Source organism: Scyliorhinus canicula, chromosome 13 (genome assembly GCF_902713615.1).
Source record: "Scyliorhinus canicula chromosome 13, sScyCan1.1, whole genome shotgun sequence".
Classification (NCBI taxonomy): domain Eukaryota; kingdom Metazoa; phylum Chordata; class Chondrichthyes; order Carcharhiniformes; family Scyliorhinidae; genus Scyliorhinus; species Scyliorhinus canicula.
The window spans coordinates 7,431,568-7,449,668 of NC_052158.1; the positions used below are offsets into that span (position 1 = coordinate 7,431,568).

At 48.7% G+C, this 18,101-nt stretch overlaps 1 protein-coding gene across 1 annotated transcript in view; it reads right to left on the reverse strand.

The window, feature by feature from the left end:
- LOC119976301 (proline-rich transmembrane protein 1-like) overlaps nt 1–18,101 on the reverse strand; it is a 119,475-nt gene that overhangs the window by 11,115 nt on the left and 90,259 nt on the right. The window contains exons 2-3 of the mRNA XM_038816741.1: nt 5,376–5,668; nt 1,825–2,004 (exon numbers count right to left, since the gene is read on the reverse strand). Of these exons, the coding sequence (XP_038672669.1) occupies nt 1,825–2,004; nt 5,376–5,668 (473 nt within the window). The remainder of the gene's footprint in view (nt 1–1,824; nt 2,005–5,375; nt 5,669–18,101) is intronic.

An 18,101-nucleotide genomic window follows, 5' to 3' on the forward strand; every position in this document is an offset into this window, starting at 1 on the left:
TTCAAGTAGGAGTCTCGCATGGGGGTTTTCACTGCTGACTGGAGACAAGCAGTCAGGAAGGACAGGGAAAAGACGGGAAATTAAATGACCAGGTGGCAGAAGGTCAGCGCGGTGGCACAGTGGTTAGCACCGCTGCCTCACAGCTCCAGGGTACCGGGTTCAATTCCAGCCTCAGGTGACTGTGCGGAGTTTGCACGTTCTCCCCTTGTCTGCGTGGGTTTCCTCCGGGTGCTCCGGTTTCCTCCCACAGTCCAAAGATGTGCAGCTCAGCTGGATTGGCCATGTTAAATTACCCCTTAGTGTCCAACGATGTGCAGGTTAGGTGGGGTTATAAGGTTATGGGGATAGAGCGGGGGAGGAAGAGTGGGCCCAGATGGCTGCTTTTTCAGAAGGTCGGGGCCGATTCAATGGGCCAAATGGGCTCCTTCTGCACTGTAGGGATTCTATGGTTCTGCCAGAGGGAAATATCATCAGGTAACCACCAGACAACACTATTCACCTGTGCCAGAAAAAGGGACTGCCACACACAAATCAACTTCTGTAGCCACAGGAGACAATATCCAACCCACCAGGGATATACTCGTAGATACAGTGCATTATCTCCCGAGAAGGGTAGATGCCACCAGTTCAACATTACCGCTGCCCCCTCTAATTGTTGTGCATGTCTTGACCAAGACTTATTGTGGCATTTTTAAGATGTTTGTGATGCTTCAACAAGGGAACAGCTGCTCAGTGCAAGGGCATAGGAGGTGCCACTTACAGTAACCCCAAAACCAGTGATTCACTCAATACTGCACGCTCTGGAGTGGAGCCTGGGACGTCTCCTTTAAAAAAGATGCTGATGCTGTGATTTCCTCCTTAAAAGTCACATTGATGGGGGAACCTGGGGCGAAATTCTCCGACCCCACGCAGGGTCGGAGGATCGCCCGGGGCCGCCGAGAATCCCGCTCCCGCCATTCCCAGAATTCTCCCACCCGCCAGAAGTCGGCTTGCCGCCAATCCCGCCGCCCGCCTGGGAGAATGGCTGGGGCCGGCGGGACGCAACGGTTTTATGTGCTGCCGTTATTCTCCGGCCCGGATGGGCCGAAGTCCCGTGGCCACATCGGCGTTAATCAAAGTAGGTATTTAACGGTGTCAACCAGTGCTGATGGTTGATGCCGTTCAGCGTGGAGGTGGGTGACAGGCCGGGGAGAGAGAGAGAACTGACAAACTGCGAGTGCCGGTGGGTTGGAGGGGGGGGGGGGGGAGAGAGAACTGACAAACTGCGAGTGCCGGTGGGTTGGAGGGGAGGGGGGGGGGGGGGGGGGCGGAGAGAGAGAGAACTGACAAACTGCGAGTGCCGGTGGGTTGGAGGGGGGGGGGAGAGAGAACTGACAAACTGCGAGTGCCGGTGGGTTGGAGGGGGGGGGGGGGGGGGGGGGGGGGGAGAGAGAACTGACAAACTGCGAGTGCCGGTGGGTTGGAGGGGAGGGGGGGGGGGGCGGAGAGAGAGAGAACTGACAAACTGCGAGTGCCGGTGGGTTGGAGGGGGGGGGGGGGGGGGGTGGGGGGGGGGGGAGAGAACTGACAAACTGCGAGTGCCGGTGGGTTGGAGGGGGGGGGGGGGGAGAGAGAACTGACAAACTGCGAGTGCCAGTGGGTTGTGGGGGGGGGGGCTCTTTATGTGATGTCTCGCTGGGTCCTCACATTGGGGCAATAGAAACAAAGGTGCCCAAGCGTGGAAAAAGTCATTCTAAAATCAGAGTCAGCGTTTCCTTTATACATTTACAGAACAGCTGATGACAGGTTACACAGGGCAGGAAACAAGGCAACGGGAACACTCACCTGCACAGCTTTGATTATGGCAAAAATCCCAGTTGGCCAGAAACAGCAGACTGTAGTCAACACGGCGATGGGTAAGTAATCGTGAGGGGGTCGTGGAGGGTTCATCACTGCGATGGATGCTGGCATCTGCTGCCCACCTGACGTGATCCCGTTGTTTCCCGGGCGATACAGCCCTACATTCTGCGGGGAAAGATAAGCACAGTTTCCGATTGTTAATGGTCAGTCCTGAGTGAGAGGAACAGCAAAGGAATCCCTGGAATTCCTGACCTTTCTCCCCATTAAAAAGGGGCTGATTAGCACAGTGGGCTCAATAGCTGGCTTGTAATGCAGAACAAGGCCAGCAGCGCGGGTTCAATTCCCATACCAGCCTCCCCGAGCAGGTGCCGGAATGTGGCGACTAGGGGCTTTTCACAGTAACTTCACTAAAGCCTACTTGTGACAATAAGCGACTATTATTACTATTAAATCAGTGTGAGGACAGGAGCTTGGAAATTCCTGCTGGAAGTGCTGCAGAGATCCGAATCCCGAACACTAGTTAGAGGCAATTGTCTCCCAGTTTAACAATATTAATCATTAATATTTTTAGTGTTTAGGAAACCACAGACAATTGTACTCCTCTTGCCAACATACCCCCCTCAGTAAGAAGAAAGAGGGAGTGAGAGAGGGAGGCAGGATGAGAGAGTGGGATACGGAAGATAGAGAAGGGACAGGTGGAAGAAAGACAGAGATGGAGGTAGGAAAAGGAAGATAAAGAGGGAAGGAGATGTGAAGAGGGTAAAGAGAGGAAGGAGGCCCGGAGAATAAAAATAGGGATGGGAGGAGGGAGAAGGGAGAGAGAAAGGGAGAAAGGTGTGGAGGGAATAGGGGGGAGGAAAAAGGAAGAGGGAGGGAGACAGGGAAAGGGACGAGAGGGAGGGAGGAAAGTGGAAGGAAGGCAGGGAGAGAAAGGGAGGGAGGAAGAAGGAAGAGAGGGAGGGAGGGAGAAGGAAGAGGGAGTCAGGGAGAAGGAATGGAGAAATGGAAAGAAGGGAGGAAGTCAGGGAAAAAGAAGAGAGGGCAGGAGGCAGGAAAAGGGAGCAGGGAGGAATGCAGGACGGAAGAGAGGGAGATATGAATTGAGAATGGAAGAGTGGGATGAACCAAGGGAGGAAAGACAGGAAGGGAGACAAGGAGAAAGGAAGGAACTTCCAAAATGTGCTGGAGTCTCTGTTTGGGAGACTATGTTCTCCCACTGGAGGTGAATTGCAACCGGTTTACGATCCCCCTCTGGGAGCGCTAACGGGCAAGCAATTCAGTGTTCCATGCCATGCAGATTTATGTATCGCATGGAATAGGAGGGATTCCTGAGGGGAATCAGGCCACCACTTTGAGGTAAGTGCATTTCAAGCACTAAGTGCATTTCGATCACTCAGGCTGTGTGATTACATTGCACTTACCTCTCTTTGATGTGGTCAATATTTGTAACCATTGGGGTTTCACCACTTACGCCACTGAATCATGAAGGTAGATGAATGAATCAGAGCTGCTGATGGGTTGTAGAAGTTGTCAATCACAGATGACTACTAGATAGGTATCAATGGGGCTGGTTTAGCACAGTGGGCTAAACAGCTGTCTTGAAATGCAGAACAAGACCAGCAGCGTGTGTTCAATTCCCATACCGGCCTGCCCGAACAGGCGTCGGAATGTGGTGACTAGGGGATTTTCACAGTAACTTCATTGAAGCCTATTTGTGACAATAATTGATTATTATTATTATTATTATGGCTTGCACCTATGGGGGGGGGGGTGTTGTCTTTAGGCAGGGCGTCCCTGTGGGTGATTCCCCTATTACCGGGGTCCCTGGGGGTGGGGGGGTGTGGGGTCTCCCTATTACAAGAGTCCCAAGAGGGGGGGTCCCTCTATTACAGGGACCAATGGGTGGAGCCTCCCTATTACACGTGTCCCTGGGGGGTTCTCCCTGTTTCAGGGGTCATGGGGAGGGAGGAAAGGGTCTGATAGAGGAAGGGTGGGCAGGCAGTGCATTGTGGGGGGTTGGCCCTCAGTTGGGCTCGGATGGTCTCGGGTGCGGTGGACCTCACGGTGGGCGAGGTACCCCATTGGCCCACTGTATTGTCCACAATGCCAGCGCTATACTGGTAGAGCCCACAAGTGGTCTGCGCCCATGTGATTCCAGTTCACAGGAACCGAAGAGTCACGGAAGGCCGGAACAAAGAGTGCCGGACCCGCTAATTGGCTTTTGATGGGTCATTAAGACCCATTGGCATCCATTTACATGCTCCCGTTAGCTCACAGGCATGGACATTAATATCACAGCCAGTGGGGGGCATCACAATCGGGTCAGCACCTGGCATTGATCCCGATTTTGTCCCGACGTGCGATTCTCTGTCCCACCTGCGATCTGGGCATCCGAGATGGAGAATTCAGCCTAATATCTTTCACAACCATGGGACTTCACAGAATATTTTCAAAACAATGCGGTACTTTTGAAATGTAGACACTGTTGTCACGTCGGAACTGCGGCCAACAATTTCTGCACAGCAAGACCACACGGGTGACACTCTGATGATGACCAGATAATCTATTTTTAATGACAGTGGCTGAGGGATTATCATTGGCTGGGGCATTGTAACAAACTGCTCCCACAATTCGTCAAAATAGAGGCCATGGGATCATTGATTTCCACCTGAGAGGGAAGAGAGCAGGACTCGGCTGGCATCCCATTCAAAAGAGGGTGAAGGTTAAACTGATCTTCACCTGTCACCCCAACAAGGGCAGAGGGCGGAGGTCACCATATACTAACCAGAAGCAGTAACCTTATTAGATATTCCCCTCCTGAGGTTTTCCCTGGGTTGATTGTGGGACTTGGCCGTATTGCCCCAGCTGAGACCAGTATAGGCCAAGACATCAAACATGAAGCCAACTGGTCTGAATGGTTTGGTACAATCCTGGGTTTCTGGAAGAAATTATTCTCCACTGGATTACGTGGGGGCAGGATTTCCCCCTGAGATTCCCTAATTGAGAATTTGCCACCTGTTCAGTTTGAGGGAGGGGAAACATGTGGCCTTATAGAAGGACAAAGCGAAGCAGATGCAACACAAACCTAAAATCCACTACCTGGTGGAGTGGATCTTTACTTTATTGATGGCATTCCTGGTCCTGACTCAGGAGGTGCCATGTTCGAACTCTGCGGTGATCAGAGCTTCGGCTGGTTAACAGGCATCTGGTGGATATGGGTGGCATCCTACCTGGGTCCTGGGATTCTGTAAAACTCACCCGTCCTGAGGAACTGCCCCCCCCCCCCCCCCCTACTGTTCAGTGTAATCGAGGATGTAGTTTGGAAGGGATTTTGACATCAGGCCTATTAAACAGTCTCGGAATCCTTCTACTACTTTGCTTAGTTCTCCATGTGAAGGTCAACACTAATCTTACTGTTCCTGCACAGGCGACAGGTGGGGCCATTGTCTCACACCAAAACCCCCTCTCCCACCCCCCCCCCCTCCTCTCGCCCCTTCTCCCCTCCATGTTCACATTTAGACGGGAGTCGTACTCACATTTGCCATTGGATACACCGGCACGTAGGCAGCGCATGGCTGGTACTGCATGCCATATCCTTGGTGCCCGTACCCTGCCGTCCCCATGGGCCCTGCTGGGTGATTTGTGGGTATGGCATATCCTTGAGATGATCCGTTGAACTGTGTCTCCTGCACGAAGCCGTCTATGCCCAGTGACATCGTGGACGCGTGCATTGGCATGGAGTAGGCGGGTGATGTGCCATTAGCGGAGGCCTCCTGCATTGGGTATGGTGGAGGTGACATGGGCGCTTGGTAACCTCCATCCTGCAAGGCTTTAGGAGAGAACAAGGTTAGGATTGATAGTCCGGGTCCAGGGAAACTCTGCGCTCACTTACAATGCACTTGGCACGGTGGTCGGGAATGAGAACAGAGGGAAGAACTGAAGGAAGGAAGACTGGGTGGTCAGAGTTGCCAGTCTTGATTTTAACGCCCTGGTAATGGGCCGGGTTCAAGTCAGACACCCATTCTACACATAGCCTAATTTTATTCGCTGTGGCTTCAATGCAAGCATGACAAATGGCCAGTGAGGAAAAATAACCTCATTTCCTTCTATCCAGTTAGATTAAAATTGAGTCATGGTCTGTTCTTGCATTTTTTTAACCTCGGAAGTGACATTGTGGCTTGAGTTTGCATGAGGGTGAAAACAGTCTTTGACCTGTGTAAAATGATGCCAGACTCCCGTTTCTGCTAGTCCTGCCCAGAATCCGGCACCTACCATTTTCACCAAGAGAGGGTGAAGGGGTGCAGGGAATGAGGGTGGATTGCAGTTTGCACACCCATGGTTCACGGAAACAGCTGCCTTCAAACAGATTCAATTTCTGTTAGTGAGCTTTAGACCTTTAAAGAAAAACAGCTGCTGACATATTTGGAGAGGTTGGGTACACGTTTGGACAACCTTGGGAGACCCAGGAACCATTTTGAGAGAGGGTAGGTACCTTTTGGAAGAGGTAAGGTGTCCTTTGCGTTTCATTACTGTAGGCAGGAATTTTCTTAAAATTGATAAAACTCTGTGGAACTGTCAAACATTGGAGGCATTTAAATCTCCTGCCCTTTAATTGAAAGAATAGTTTGCAGTCTTTGAAAAGAAATCAGTGTTTGCAATGTCACTCTATTGACATAAGTATGAGTATTACTAGAGAATTTGTTTTGCATAACTGATTCCACAACCTATCATTATCACAATGGAGTGTTATCAATTCACTATGTGATTGACAATTCAAAGTGATTATCAAGTTATCGATGTGGGCTGTCAATACAAATGCTTGCTTTGAGGAGGAATTAAGTACTTGAATTAAATGTTTGCTTTTATCAGGGATTAAATAGTTAAAGGAATTTAAATATATTAAATGGGTGATTATGAATGAATATCTTTTTGAAACTAAATTCAACAATAGATACACAAAAGTACTTTATTTTATTTACTCTCATCTGTGGTCTGTTAATGGTGAATACTGGGTGAGTTGGCATAGAGGGTGTAAGGATAAAGGCTGGTGGGTAAGAGGCATGGTTTGGCATCAGGTAATACTAAGTTGGCATAGGGGCTTTAATGTTTATGGGGTGGGTAAAGGGCGATAGATTGGCACCATGGGAATGAGGAGCCATGGGGGTAGCTAGAGTGGCAAGGTTGGCAAAGGGATATGAGGTCATGTGGATGGGCGGGTGCACAATATGATAAGAGTGGACATGGATGGGCGGCGGGGACCGTATTTTGACATTAGTCCATATTCCTGCAATGCTGGTGCGCCTTGTGTCAGTTTCACTGTTCACAAGCCAATTCTTTGGAACTCTTCCTCAAAAGGCGGTGGAAGCAGAGTCGGAATATTTTTAAGGTTAAGTCAGATGGATTCTTCATTAACAAGGGGGGAGCTGAAAGGTTAACAGGGCTGGGTGGGAATGTGGGGTTGAAGTCACAATCAGATCAGCCATGATCTTATTGAATGGCGGAGCAGGCTCTAGTGCTCCTCCTCCTGCTCCTAATTCGTATGTACATATGTATGTTCCTGGACATAGAACATTGAACATAGTGCAGAAGGAGGCCATTCAGCCCATCAAGTCTGCACCGACCCACTTAAGCCCTCACTTCCACCGTACCCCCGTAACCCAATAACACCTCCTATCCTTTTTGGTAACTAAGGGCAATTTATCATGGCCAATCCACCTAACCTTCGCGTCTTTGAAATATGGGAGGAAACCGGAGCACCTGGAGGAAACCCACGCAGACACGGAGAGAACGTGCAGACTCCACACAGACAGTGACCCAGCGGGGAATCGAACCTGGGACCCTGATGCTGTGAAGCCACAGTGCTGGCCACTTGTGCTACCGTGATGAGTCAAGAGAGAGAAGCAGAATTTTCTAGGGTCCATCGTTAAAAAGGTAAAGGGTTAGAAATGAACGCTGGTTGAGGGCAGTTTTAATTTGAGAGGAAGGTTTCATACAGCAAGCCTACATTGTCCCTGAAATGCAATTCTGCATGTGCTATTCTCATGGGACGACATTATTTGCAGCCCTGTGTTCACTCAATATTTCGGCTGCTATTCAGTTGAATATCATCTCGTCAGCCAGATTTTAGGAAAGTCACATGGTTTCATTCAGTGCTCTCCTGCATTTCCGAGAGCTGGCCTAGATTGGGTGTTACAAGCCTCGATGAAATACTCTGTGTTCTGCATTCTATCCTCCTTATCGCTGGAACCAATCCAAGATTGGCAAACTGAAAGATAACTTCTGCCAGGGAAATGAAAAGTACAATCTGTGTGTTGCCAGGTTCCGAGTCAGCTCAGAACCAGGAGGTTTTAAAAAAAAAACTTCATTCATGGTGGGGATGTGGGTGTCGCTGGTTGGGGCCAGCAGTTATTGCCCATCCCTAATTGCCGTTAGGCATTTCAGAGTTATGCACATTTCCATGGGTCTGGAGTTACGTGTAGGCCAGGCCAGCTAAGGGAGGCAGAATTCCTCCACGAAAGGACATTACTGAACCAGATGGGCTTTGAATGACAATTAGCAATGGTTTCCCGGTTATCTTGGGCTTTTTAATACCAAATTTTCATTGAAGTCAAATTTCACCATCAGCCGTGGTGGAATTCGGAACCGGGTCCCCTCCGAATATTGCCCCAGGTCTCTGGAATATTAGTCCTGTGACAATACCAATATGCCACACCTGACAACAGCACTAACAACGTGCATTCATGCAACGCCTTTTACATAGGTCCTAAGTGGTCACGCAGTGATGATTATAAATTAAAGTTGATACTGAGCCATAAGAAGAGAGTTACTTTGACAAGTAAGCAACAGCTCGCTCAGTAAGGAGCATCTTAAAAGGATAGTTTCATCTTTGGCAGACCCTCGGAGTCAAGGATGACTTGCTTCCACGTTAAAAATGAGCTCGTGTGTGACTGAGGAGTCCGACGTGTGACCTACGGTCTCTGTCACAGGTGGGGCAGGGGTGGTAGGAGGAGCGGATGGGTGGAGGGGCCCCAGGTCCCCACACGCTCCTTCTACGCTTGACTCCAGCTTGTTCTCGACAATGAAACTTGAGGTGTTGAGCTCCATCCCAGATGCTTTCCCTCCACTTATGGCTGTCTCGGGCCAGGGATTCGCACGTGTCATGTGGGATGTTGCACTTTTTCAGTGGGGCCGTGAGGGTGCCCTTGAAGTGTTTCCTCTGCCCTCAGAGTTGAGGGTTCAGGCATGGCTGGTAATGGCGGCAATAATAGAAAATGAACAAGAGGCTGAAATTGGAGCACTGCGGTTTGGAGGAGATCAGAGAAGTGGGTGGGTGGGTGAGGTGGTTTGAGGCGCAGGGAGGGTGAGGTCACGGAGATATTCTAACTTAAGGATGAGAACTTTAAAACCAAGGTGGCAATGACCCCATAAAGAGGCGATCGTTAACTCTGGCAGGATGCATCTGTGAAAATATCATCACATGACTTGTCACTGTCGATGGGCCGAAGGGCCTTCTCTGCACTGTACAACTCTATGATTCTATCATTGGTTGCCTGGTCCGTTCACTACAGTGGTGCCCCGATTTCCCTCCTCCAATTGGAAAGCAAACAGGCATGTTGACTAACTTGATTGTATTTGACTGTCAGTCAATGAGTTTTTTTATTCTCTTCATTCCCCAATTGCAATACTTCCATAACTGATAAACTGAGGCGATGAATGAGAATGATGGAAAATGATATTCCTTCACAGGAGGAAATCTGCCATCCTTACCTGGTCTGACCTACATGTGGCTCCAGATCCACAGGAATGTTTTGGACTCTTAAATGGAGCAAGCCTCTTAGTCCGAGGGCAGTTAGGGATGGGCAATAAACTGTTGGCCCTCCCAGCGATGCCCATATCCCATGAATAAATCTATTTTTTAATTAGTCAGCGAATAATACCACGGCATAAACAATGAAAATACTCTCATCATCAGCGAATGTCCCACAAAGTATCACCGAGGAAGGTCTATCCCAGGCACAGTCCCATTGATGGAGGCATGGCTCAGGAGGTTTCTGTGCACGCCAGTCACCAGGAACCTGGCCCAAACCTGGTGGAATCTTCTCAGAAGCTGACATGCAACAAGCACGGTTGGAGTTGGACGCAAGGCCGGGGATGACCCGCTCTGTTCAAACGAAGGTTACAATTTACATCACTCAACTAAATACCACACCTCTGCTTGATCCTTCCCCCCGGAGGACTCCCTGACCCTTCTGTGAGTCAACAAAAGCTGCCTTCCCAGGAACATTGACAGTGTGACCCTCGGAGTACAGACAGAGCAATAGACTGGTCCATATTAAATGGTCAGCAGTTAGATAGATGGAGCAGTCCATGAAAGAAGCAAAAGACAGATAGACAGAGAAATGTCTACTGAAATGTCATTGACCTGAAATATTCCATTCCTTTCCACAGATGTTGTCTGAACTGTCAGTATTTCCAGCATTTAAAAAGAAATTGTATTAGAAAGAGGTAGAGATAGATAGAGAGAAAGACGGAGATAGTGAGAAAGAGGGGGAAGCTGGAATCTTTTAACCCGTCACGATGCCGATGTGAATGGAGGAATGAGATTTATGCAGGAGGACCCCCAAATCCCTCTCAGCTGCAGTTTACTGCCGTCTTTCTGCATTTAAACAATATTCAGCTCATTTATTCTTCCTACCAAAGTGCATAACTTCAGATTTTTCTACATTATATTCCATCTGCCAAGTTTTTTGCCCACTCACTTAACAAAGACAGGCAGAGATGCACAAAAACGTATAGGAGATAGACATGTAGATACACCCTCCCAAGACACATTAACTAAAACAGAAACAGAAACAAATGGAGGGAGATGGACAGATATGTTTATACAAATATACATTGTAGATCAACAGATACACACCGACACAAGCATTTACAGGTGCATGGAGAGATGGTAAAGCTGTTATGGAAAAAAGGACTTACACACCAATTAATTATTTTTTTTCAAAGCGTGGTCTTTACTGCAGACCTTATAGTAAGTTTCCAAGGGAATGAATGCAAATGAAACCGAAAACTATGAAAATATTCAACAGACCTGGCAGCATCTGTGGAAAGAGAATCATTTCTGGTCGTTGATCCTTCATCAGAAGAACAGAGAAAAAGACCAGAGATAAAAAAAAACAGCAAAGTAGATCAAAAAATGGAGGCAGTGGTTCTAATCTATAATTGTTGAGTCAGTGTTGAGTCCAGGAGGCTGTCGAGAGTTGAAAAATGAGCTGCTGTTCCTCGAGCCTGAGTTGAGCTTGATTGGAACACTGCAGGAGGTCAGGGGTGGAAAGGTCAGAGTGCGACCAAGATGGAGAATTAAAATGTCAAATGGCAGGAATCGCAGGGTCATGCTTGAGGACTGAATGGAGGTGTTCAAAGAGCAGTCACCCAGTCTGAGAGTGGTCTCCCAATGAAACCACATTGGGAGCAGGGAATACAGTACAGCAAGTCGGCAGAAGTACAGAAGATGCACACTGATTTCTGGTGGTGTTGAGGGACGAATCTGCATGTTTCCCCCTGGCGCTCCAATTTCCTCCCACAATCCCAAGATGTGCAGGTTAGGTAGATTGGCCACGCTACATTGCCCCTTAATGTCCAAAGATGTGCAGGTTAGGTGGGGGAGTGGGCCTGGGTAGGGTACTCTTTCAGAGGGTTGGCATGGACCTGATGGGTTGAAAGGCCTCCTTCTGCATTGTAGGAATTCTATTGTAAAACACACAGTACTACACTGAAATCCTTATTTAGCTTAATATTGGTAATCTCACGTACTGAAGAGTGGCCTAAACCCACAATGTTCTGGCTCAGAGTTAATAACTACAAACTGAGCCAACCTGACCCGGATTCCACACTTCCAAAAATTCCAAATCTAACTTGCGAATATTCCCACTTGATAATTGTGAATTTTCCAGAACTAACCTCCTAATATTCCCACTCCACACTTTTTCATACCCAGATCTAACTTCCTAATATTCCCACTCCACATCTCATCATATTCTAGATCGAATTTCCTAATATTCCCACTCCACATCTCATCATATTCCAGAGCCGCGATTTACCGGCCTCACCACACCACGACTGGTGGCGCGTCGAGCCGCTGAATGTCGCCTCTCGCGAGATTCACAACGCTTGAGACATCATGCGAGATTCAGCTGAACTGGGCAAGACGTCAAGATCTGGAACTCGCCTGTTCTGGCTGAGATCCAGATTAGCATATTTAAATGAGCCTAATGGCTCATTAGGCTCATTTAAATATGCATTAGCCGGATTTCCCCGATGCCAGGAGCTAATAATCTCCCCAACGAGGCCCGGACCTGGCGTCGTTTAGTACTGGCCCAAAAGACACTGTGCCACGCGCACCAGCACCTGGGGGACTCCCAGACCATTGTAGACCCTTGGGTGGTTGGGGATAGCATAGGGTGGCATCCTGGTTCTCCCTCTGGCACCCGAGCACCATGGCACCCTGGCACTGCCAAGGTGCCATGCTGGCACTTCCAGGCTGGAAGGGGCACAGCCGGGGTGGCACTGCCAAGAGTTGGGGCCTGAGGGGGTCATTCCCATGAAAGGTGGAATGAGGGGGGTATGAAGGGTGAGGGGAGAAGGGTGTGTATGAAGGGGCTTCATAAAAATTGGGCGGTGAATGGTCGGGATCCTGAAATTCAAAATGGCGCCCTGATCTCTGAGGAGCCGGTCTCCTGTCAGGTTCAGCTCCCCATTGCTGAAAGAATTTCCAAGTGTGGGCTCGACAGGGAAGATACTCCCCAGCCCCCAAAAAATGACTAACTGTGGGTAAATACTGGTGTGGATCGTACCCAAAAAGCCCGTGAGAAACATAGCGCTAATCCTGTGGATGTTTTTGGATAAATTCTGCCTCAGATCTAACTTCCTAATAATCACCGTGCATGCGCAGGGTGGGGTTCACCTATGTGTTGGCCGTCGTGGAGGCTGACACGGCCGGCGCGTAGGAATAGAGTGCCCCCACGGCACAGGCCCGTCCGCGGATCGGTGGGCCCCGATCGTGGGCCAGGCCACCGTGGGGGCACCCCACAGAGCCAGATCGCCCTGCGCCCCCCCCCCCAGGACCCCGGAGCCCGCCTGCGTCACCAGGTCCCGCCGGTAAGGGAGCTAGTCTAATCTACGTCGGCGGGACTGGCATAGAACCAACAGGACTTTGGCCCATCGCGGGACGGAGAATCACCGGGGGGGGGGGGGCGCTGTGAGCGGCCGCCGACTGGCTCGGCGCGATTCCCGCACCCGCCGAATCTCCGGTGCCGGAGAATTCGCCGGCCAGCGGGGGCGGGTTTAACGCGCGCCCCCCCCCACCGGCGATTCTCCGACCCGGCGGGGGCTCGGAGAATCCCACCCCACATCTCAGAAAGTTCCAGAACTAGCTTCCTAACAATCCCACTCCATAGGCTGGATTCCCCGTCCCATCGCGCCTCATTTCTGTTGTAGCATGCCGGAGAGATGCTGTGTTACGCCGGCTGGTCAATGGGATTTCCCATTGTGGGGCAGCCCCATGCCGTCGGGAAACCCCCGGCTGCTGGAAAAATGGAGCATCCCGCCGGCGGTGAATCCAGCCCCACACATCTGAATATTCCAGATCTCACTTCCTAACAATCCTACTCCACAACTCAGAGAATTCCAGATCTAACTTCCTAATATTCCACTCTTCATTTCTTAATATTTGCGCACTGCCCTTCCGCGCTCTTTCCCAGTATGACGCAGCACATCGGTCAATTGAGCAGATCACAGCAGGATGTCTTGTTATTGCCACTTTATATTTGCCACACATAAAAAGGCCTGACAATAATTGAAAAGCGGTGATGTAAAAAGGTTTTACTCTCAACGTGACATCCCTTTTCCTTCGAGAGGCATTCAGGACAGGATGAACCACTTCAAAGTAAGTGGGTGTGAAATAAGTCTGTCTGTCTCTCTCTCTGTGCCCTGTCTGATCTGTGTGATTTTAATTACAGAACCCTTCCAGAGGAAGCTACAAGCATTGGTAGCTGAGAGGTGCGAGAAAAAAAAAATGATTGCAAGCTGTACAATGTAAGCATAAAAGATGTGCATGCTAAATAGCGACTGTTGGCACAAACTATCACTACATTAGATCAGTTACAACACAACTGAGATCAATTAGAATTAAGTTTTTGTATTCTTTCACGGGATGTGGGTTTCACTGGCTGGGACAGAATTGCCCATCCCTTATTGCCCATTGAGAAGGTGGTGGTGAACTGCAATCCTGAGGTGTAGGTACACCCACAGTGCTGTTAGGGATTAGCTCCAGGATTTGGACCTGGCGACACTGAAGGAACGGCCGATATATTTCCCAGTCAGGACGGGGAGTGACTTGGACGGGAACCTCCAGGTGGGGAGGTGATCCCAGGTATCTGCTGCTGTTGTCCTTCTAGATGGTGGTGGCCGTGGGTTTGGAAGGTGCTGCCTGAGGAACCTCAGTGAGTTCCTGCAGTGAATCTTGTCGATGGTGCACACTTCTGCGCCTGTGCCTCTGTAGTGGAGGGAGCGAAAGTTGAACGTGGTGGATGGAGTGCCAATCAAACGGGCTGCTTTTCCCTGGATGGTGTTGAGCTTCTTTGAGAGTTGTTGGAGCTGCGCTCACCCAGACAAGTGGAGACTATTCCATCAAAGCCCAGGCTTGTGTCATATAGACGGTGCACAGGATTTGGAAGTCAGGAGATGGGATTCCAGCCTCGCACCTGCTCTCCTTAGTATTTATATGGCTAGCCCAGTTCAGTTGTAACCAGCCTGTATATTGATGTTGGGGGATTCAGCGATGGTAATGCCATTCAATGTCAAGTGGAGATGGTTAAATTGTCTTTTGTTGGAGATGGTCACTGCCGGGCATTTGTGTGGCATGAATGTTGCCTGCCACTTGTTAGCACAAGGCTGAATGTTATTCCGGTCTAACTGCATTTGGACATGCGCTAAGATGTTGCGATTGGTGCTGCACACTGCAATTATTACCAAACATCACAAACACTGGCGGAATGATGGAAGGAAGGTCATTGTTGAAGCAGCTGAAGATGGTTCTGTTACCATCCCAGAATGCAGGTCTCGCTCAAAAGACCCTAATTTCTACTTTCTTTTCAATGTATTTTGACTGAAGTTTTCCATTTTTAACAATTATTGCATCAAAACACAAGGAAAAAAAGAAAAAGCCACAGGCTTCAATGCAAAACAGATGCAGCACATAACAGAAGGCACAAGCACAGGAACAAATGAGACTGGATGAATCGGGGAGAACATCCCCAATGTGTTCCATCCCTGGGGCAGCAGGGTAGCATAGTGGTTAGCACTGTGGCTTCACAGCGCCAAGGTCCCAGGTTCAATTCCCAGCTTGGGTCACTGTCTGTGCGGAGTTTGCACGTTCTCCCCGTGTCTGCGTGGGTTTCCTCCGGGTGCTCCGGTTTCCTCCCACAGTCCAAAGATTTGCAGGTTAGGTGGATTGGCCGTGATAAATTGCCCTTAGGTTAGATGGGGTTTGCTGGGTTACCGGGATAGGGTGGAGGTGTGGGCTTAGCTAGGGTTCTCTTTCCAAGAGCCGATACAGACTCAATGGGCCGAATGGCCTCCTTCTGCACTGTAAATTCTATGATTCTATGATCCATGGGTACGGGTACAAGATCCATTTGCACAAAAGCAGTTCAAGGAAATATAACAGAGGAATAACAAACTCGAGAATTACAGAGCTAAGTGGTAAATCACACTGATACCCACACGCAAAAAGCCCAAGGTTAAAAAGGATATCATTATCTCCAGCTGGGTGGAGGAATCCTGAGCCAGAGAAGAGAGGGCCCTGTGAGGGAGGGCCAGCCCACCTTCGCATGGTACCAGGTAACCCACCCCGACAGCCAGGACCACTCAGGAAAAAGAGATAGGGCTACATAATAGAAACAAAAACACAGATTATCTGATCCAAAGAAAAAAAGAAAAAACATTTAAAAAAAACATGGAGGAACAGAATCACAGGACCGCCACATATTTAACAGCAAGAAAAAAGACATTCATCAAACATGAAAAGTTGGATTATCATACGATACTCCTTTACAAATGCACGCAGATTTTAACATTAATATGGGATACAAAGTACATCTTAAGCTCCAATGGTTTCATTAACACAAAGTCCCTTTTAGGCACACAGATTGGCTGTGCTTAAATACACTCCATTCCAAACCCAAGTTAGTGTCTATGGATTTCTCCTCAGAATCCCCCCCCCCCCCCCCGATGATTGTCAGTTGAGAGTTTCCAAATTCTACTCCCAAAAATACGCTTTATAATCTTCTCTCATATTAATGCTTTCCCTTAGTGTTTGCTTCAGGCCAGATTTGCAACCTACACTTTTAAACTAAGCTTCCACTCCACTTTTAAACAACAAAACAAGCCCAGGAATTACACCACTTCCTTTGGGACTTCTTTTGTCTGAAAGGCTTTTCTATAAACTCCGGGGTCCAGCCATCGATTTCTACAATTGTTTCAAATAATGTCTCCCAAACGGTATTAATTTCTCACAGATCTTAGCGCTATTGCAGATACCTTTCACAATCCAATTCCTTCTCAACTCTTTGTGACTTTACTGAACAGTAATCTGTACAGGTTCCCAGTGGCCCCTATTATGTTAACTGTAGACTTCTTGGAAACTTCTCTTCATTTCTCTAGTTTTCTTAACGAGCTGAACTTAATCGTTACTCCGTAGGTATTGTTTTAGTTCTGCTCTTTCCATACAATCAGAACAAAGGATGAAAAGGTTGCCACACCCATAGGCTACTTAACCAACTAGTCAAACTTCATTAGAGAGATGTTGTTTGCTCACCGGATGGAAGGGGTAATCTCCCAAAATGCCTCCGATGATGTCGCCACATAATCATGTGACATACTACACAGGGATGTATTGGTTTACAGAAACAATAAACATCCCTCCCCCTTTACTTCAGTAGTATAACTACCAACATTAACTTTAACTCTTACTCACTAAGAATAGCAGTTTTACTAAGTATCATTATAGATCATTTTATATCACTACGAGAGTCTTTTAGGTGGATGTTGGTTCCACTTAGGCAGAGTCCGTCTTTCAGGAGTCTTTGCTTTCATGCTCTCGGTTTTCTGTTCATCACTTGGTTCAAGTACATCATCTGAAAAAGTTGGTTCTTCTTCAGCTTCTGCAGATGCTGTTGATTCGCACATTATGATGTATGAAGTGGTTTCCATATGGTCGCAAGAGTTGGAATAAATTTTGCACAGTAATTGGTGAGTCCTGAAAAAGATCTCAGTTCTGAGATCTGGTCGCACCCAAAGTCACAGTCACTTTCTTCAGTTCCTTCTGGAGCCCATCCTTATCAATTACAGCCAAGATAGCTCATTGATGATTGGAAAAATTCACATTTCTCTCTCTTGACACAAAGACTGCAGGAAGCATTCTCCAGTCCACCAGCCGTGTTTTCCGGAATGGTGCGCCCCCTCCGGCAGCGGGATTCTCCGTTCCCACAGCCGGCCAATGGATTTTCCCATTGTGGCCACCTCACTCTGTCGGGAAACCTGCTGGCGTGGGTGCACTGCCGGTGGACCAGAGGATCCCGCTAACGGAACTGAAGGCACGGTTGCTAAGTTTGCAGATGATACAAAGATCTGTAGGGGGGCAGGTAGTATTGAGGAAGCAGGCGGGCTTCAGAAGGACTTGGACAGGCTAAGAGAGTGGGCAATGAAGTGGCAGATGGAATACAATGTGGAAAAGTGTGAGGTTATGCACTTTGGAAGGAGAAATGGAGGCATAGACTATTTTCTAATGGAACGGTGCTTAGGAAATCAGAAGCACAAAGGGACTTGAGAGTCCTTGTTCACGATTCTCTTAAGGTTAACGTGCAGGTTCAGTCAGCAGTTAGGAAGGCAAATGCAATATTAGCATTCACGTCGAGAGGGCTAGAATACAAGACCAGGGATGTACTTCTGAGGCTGTATAAGGCTCTGGTCAGACCCAATTTGGAGTATTGTGAGCAGTTTTGGGTCCCGTATCTAAGGAACGATGTGCTGGCCTTGGAAAGGGTCCAGAGGAGGTTCACAAGAATGATCCCTGGAATGAAGAGCTTGTCGTGTGAGGAACGGTTGAGGACTCTGGGTCTGTACTCGTTGGAGTTTAGGAGCAGAATTAGGCCACTCGGCCCATTGAGTTGGAGTTTAGAAGGATGAGGGGGGAATCTTATTGA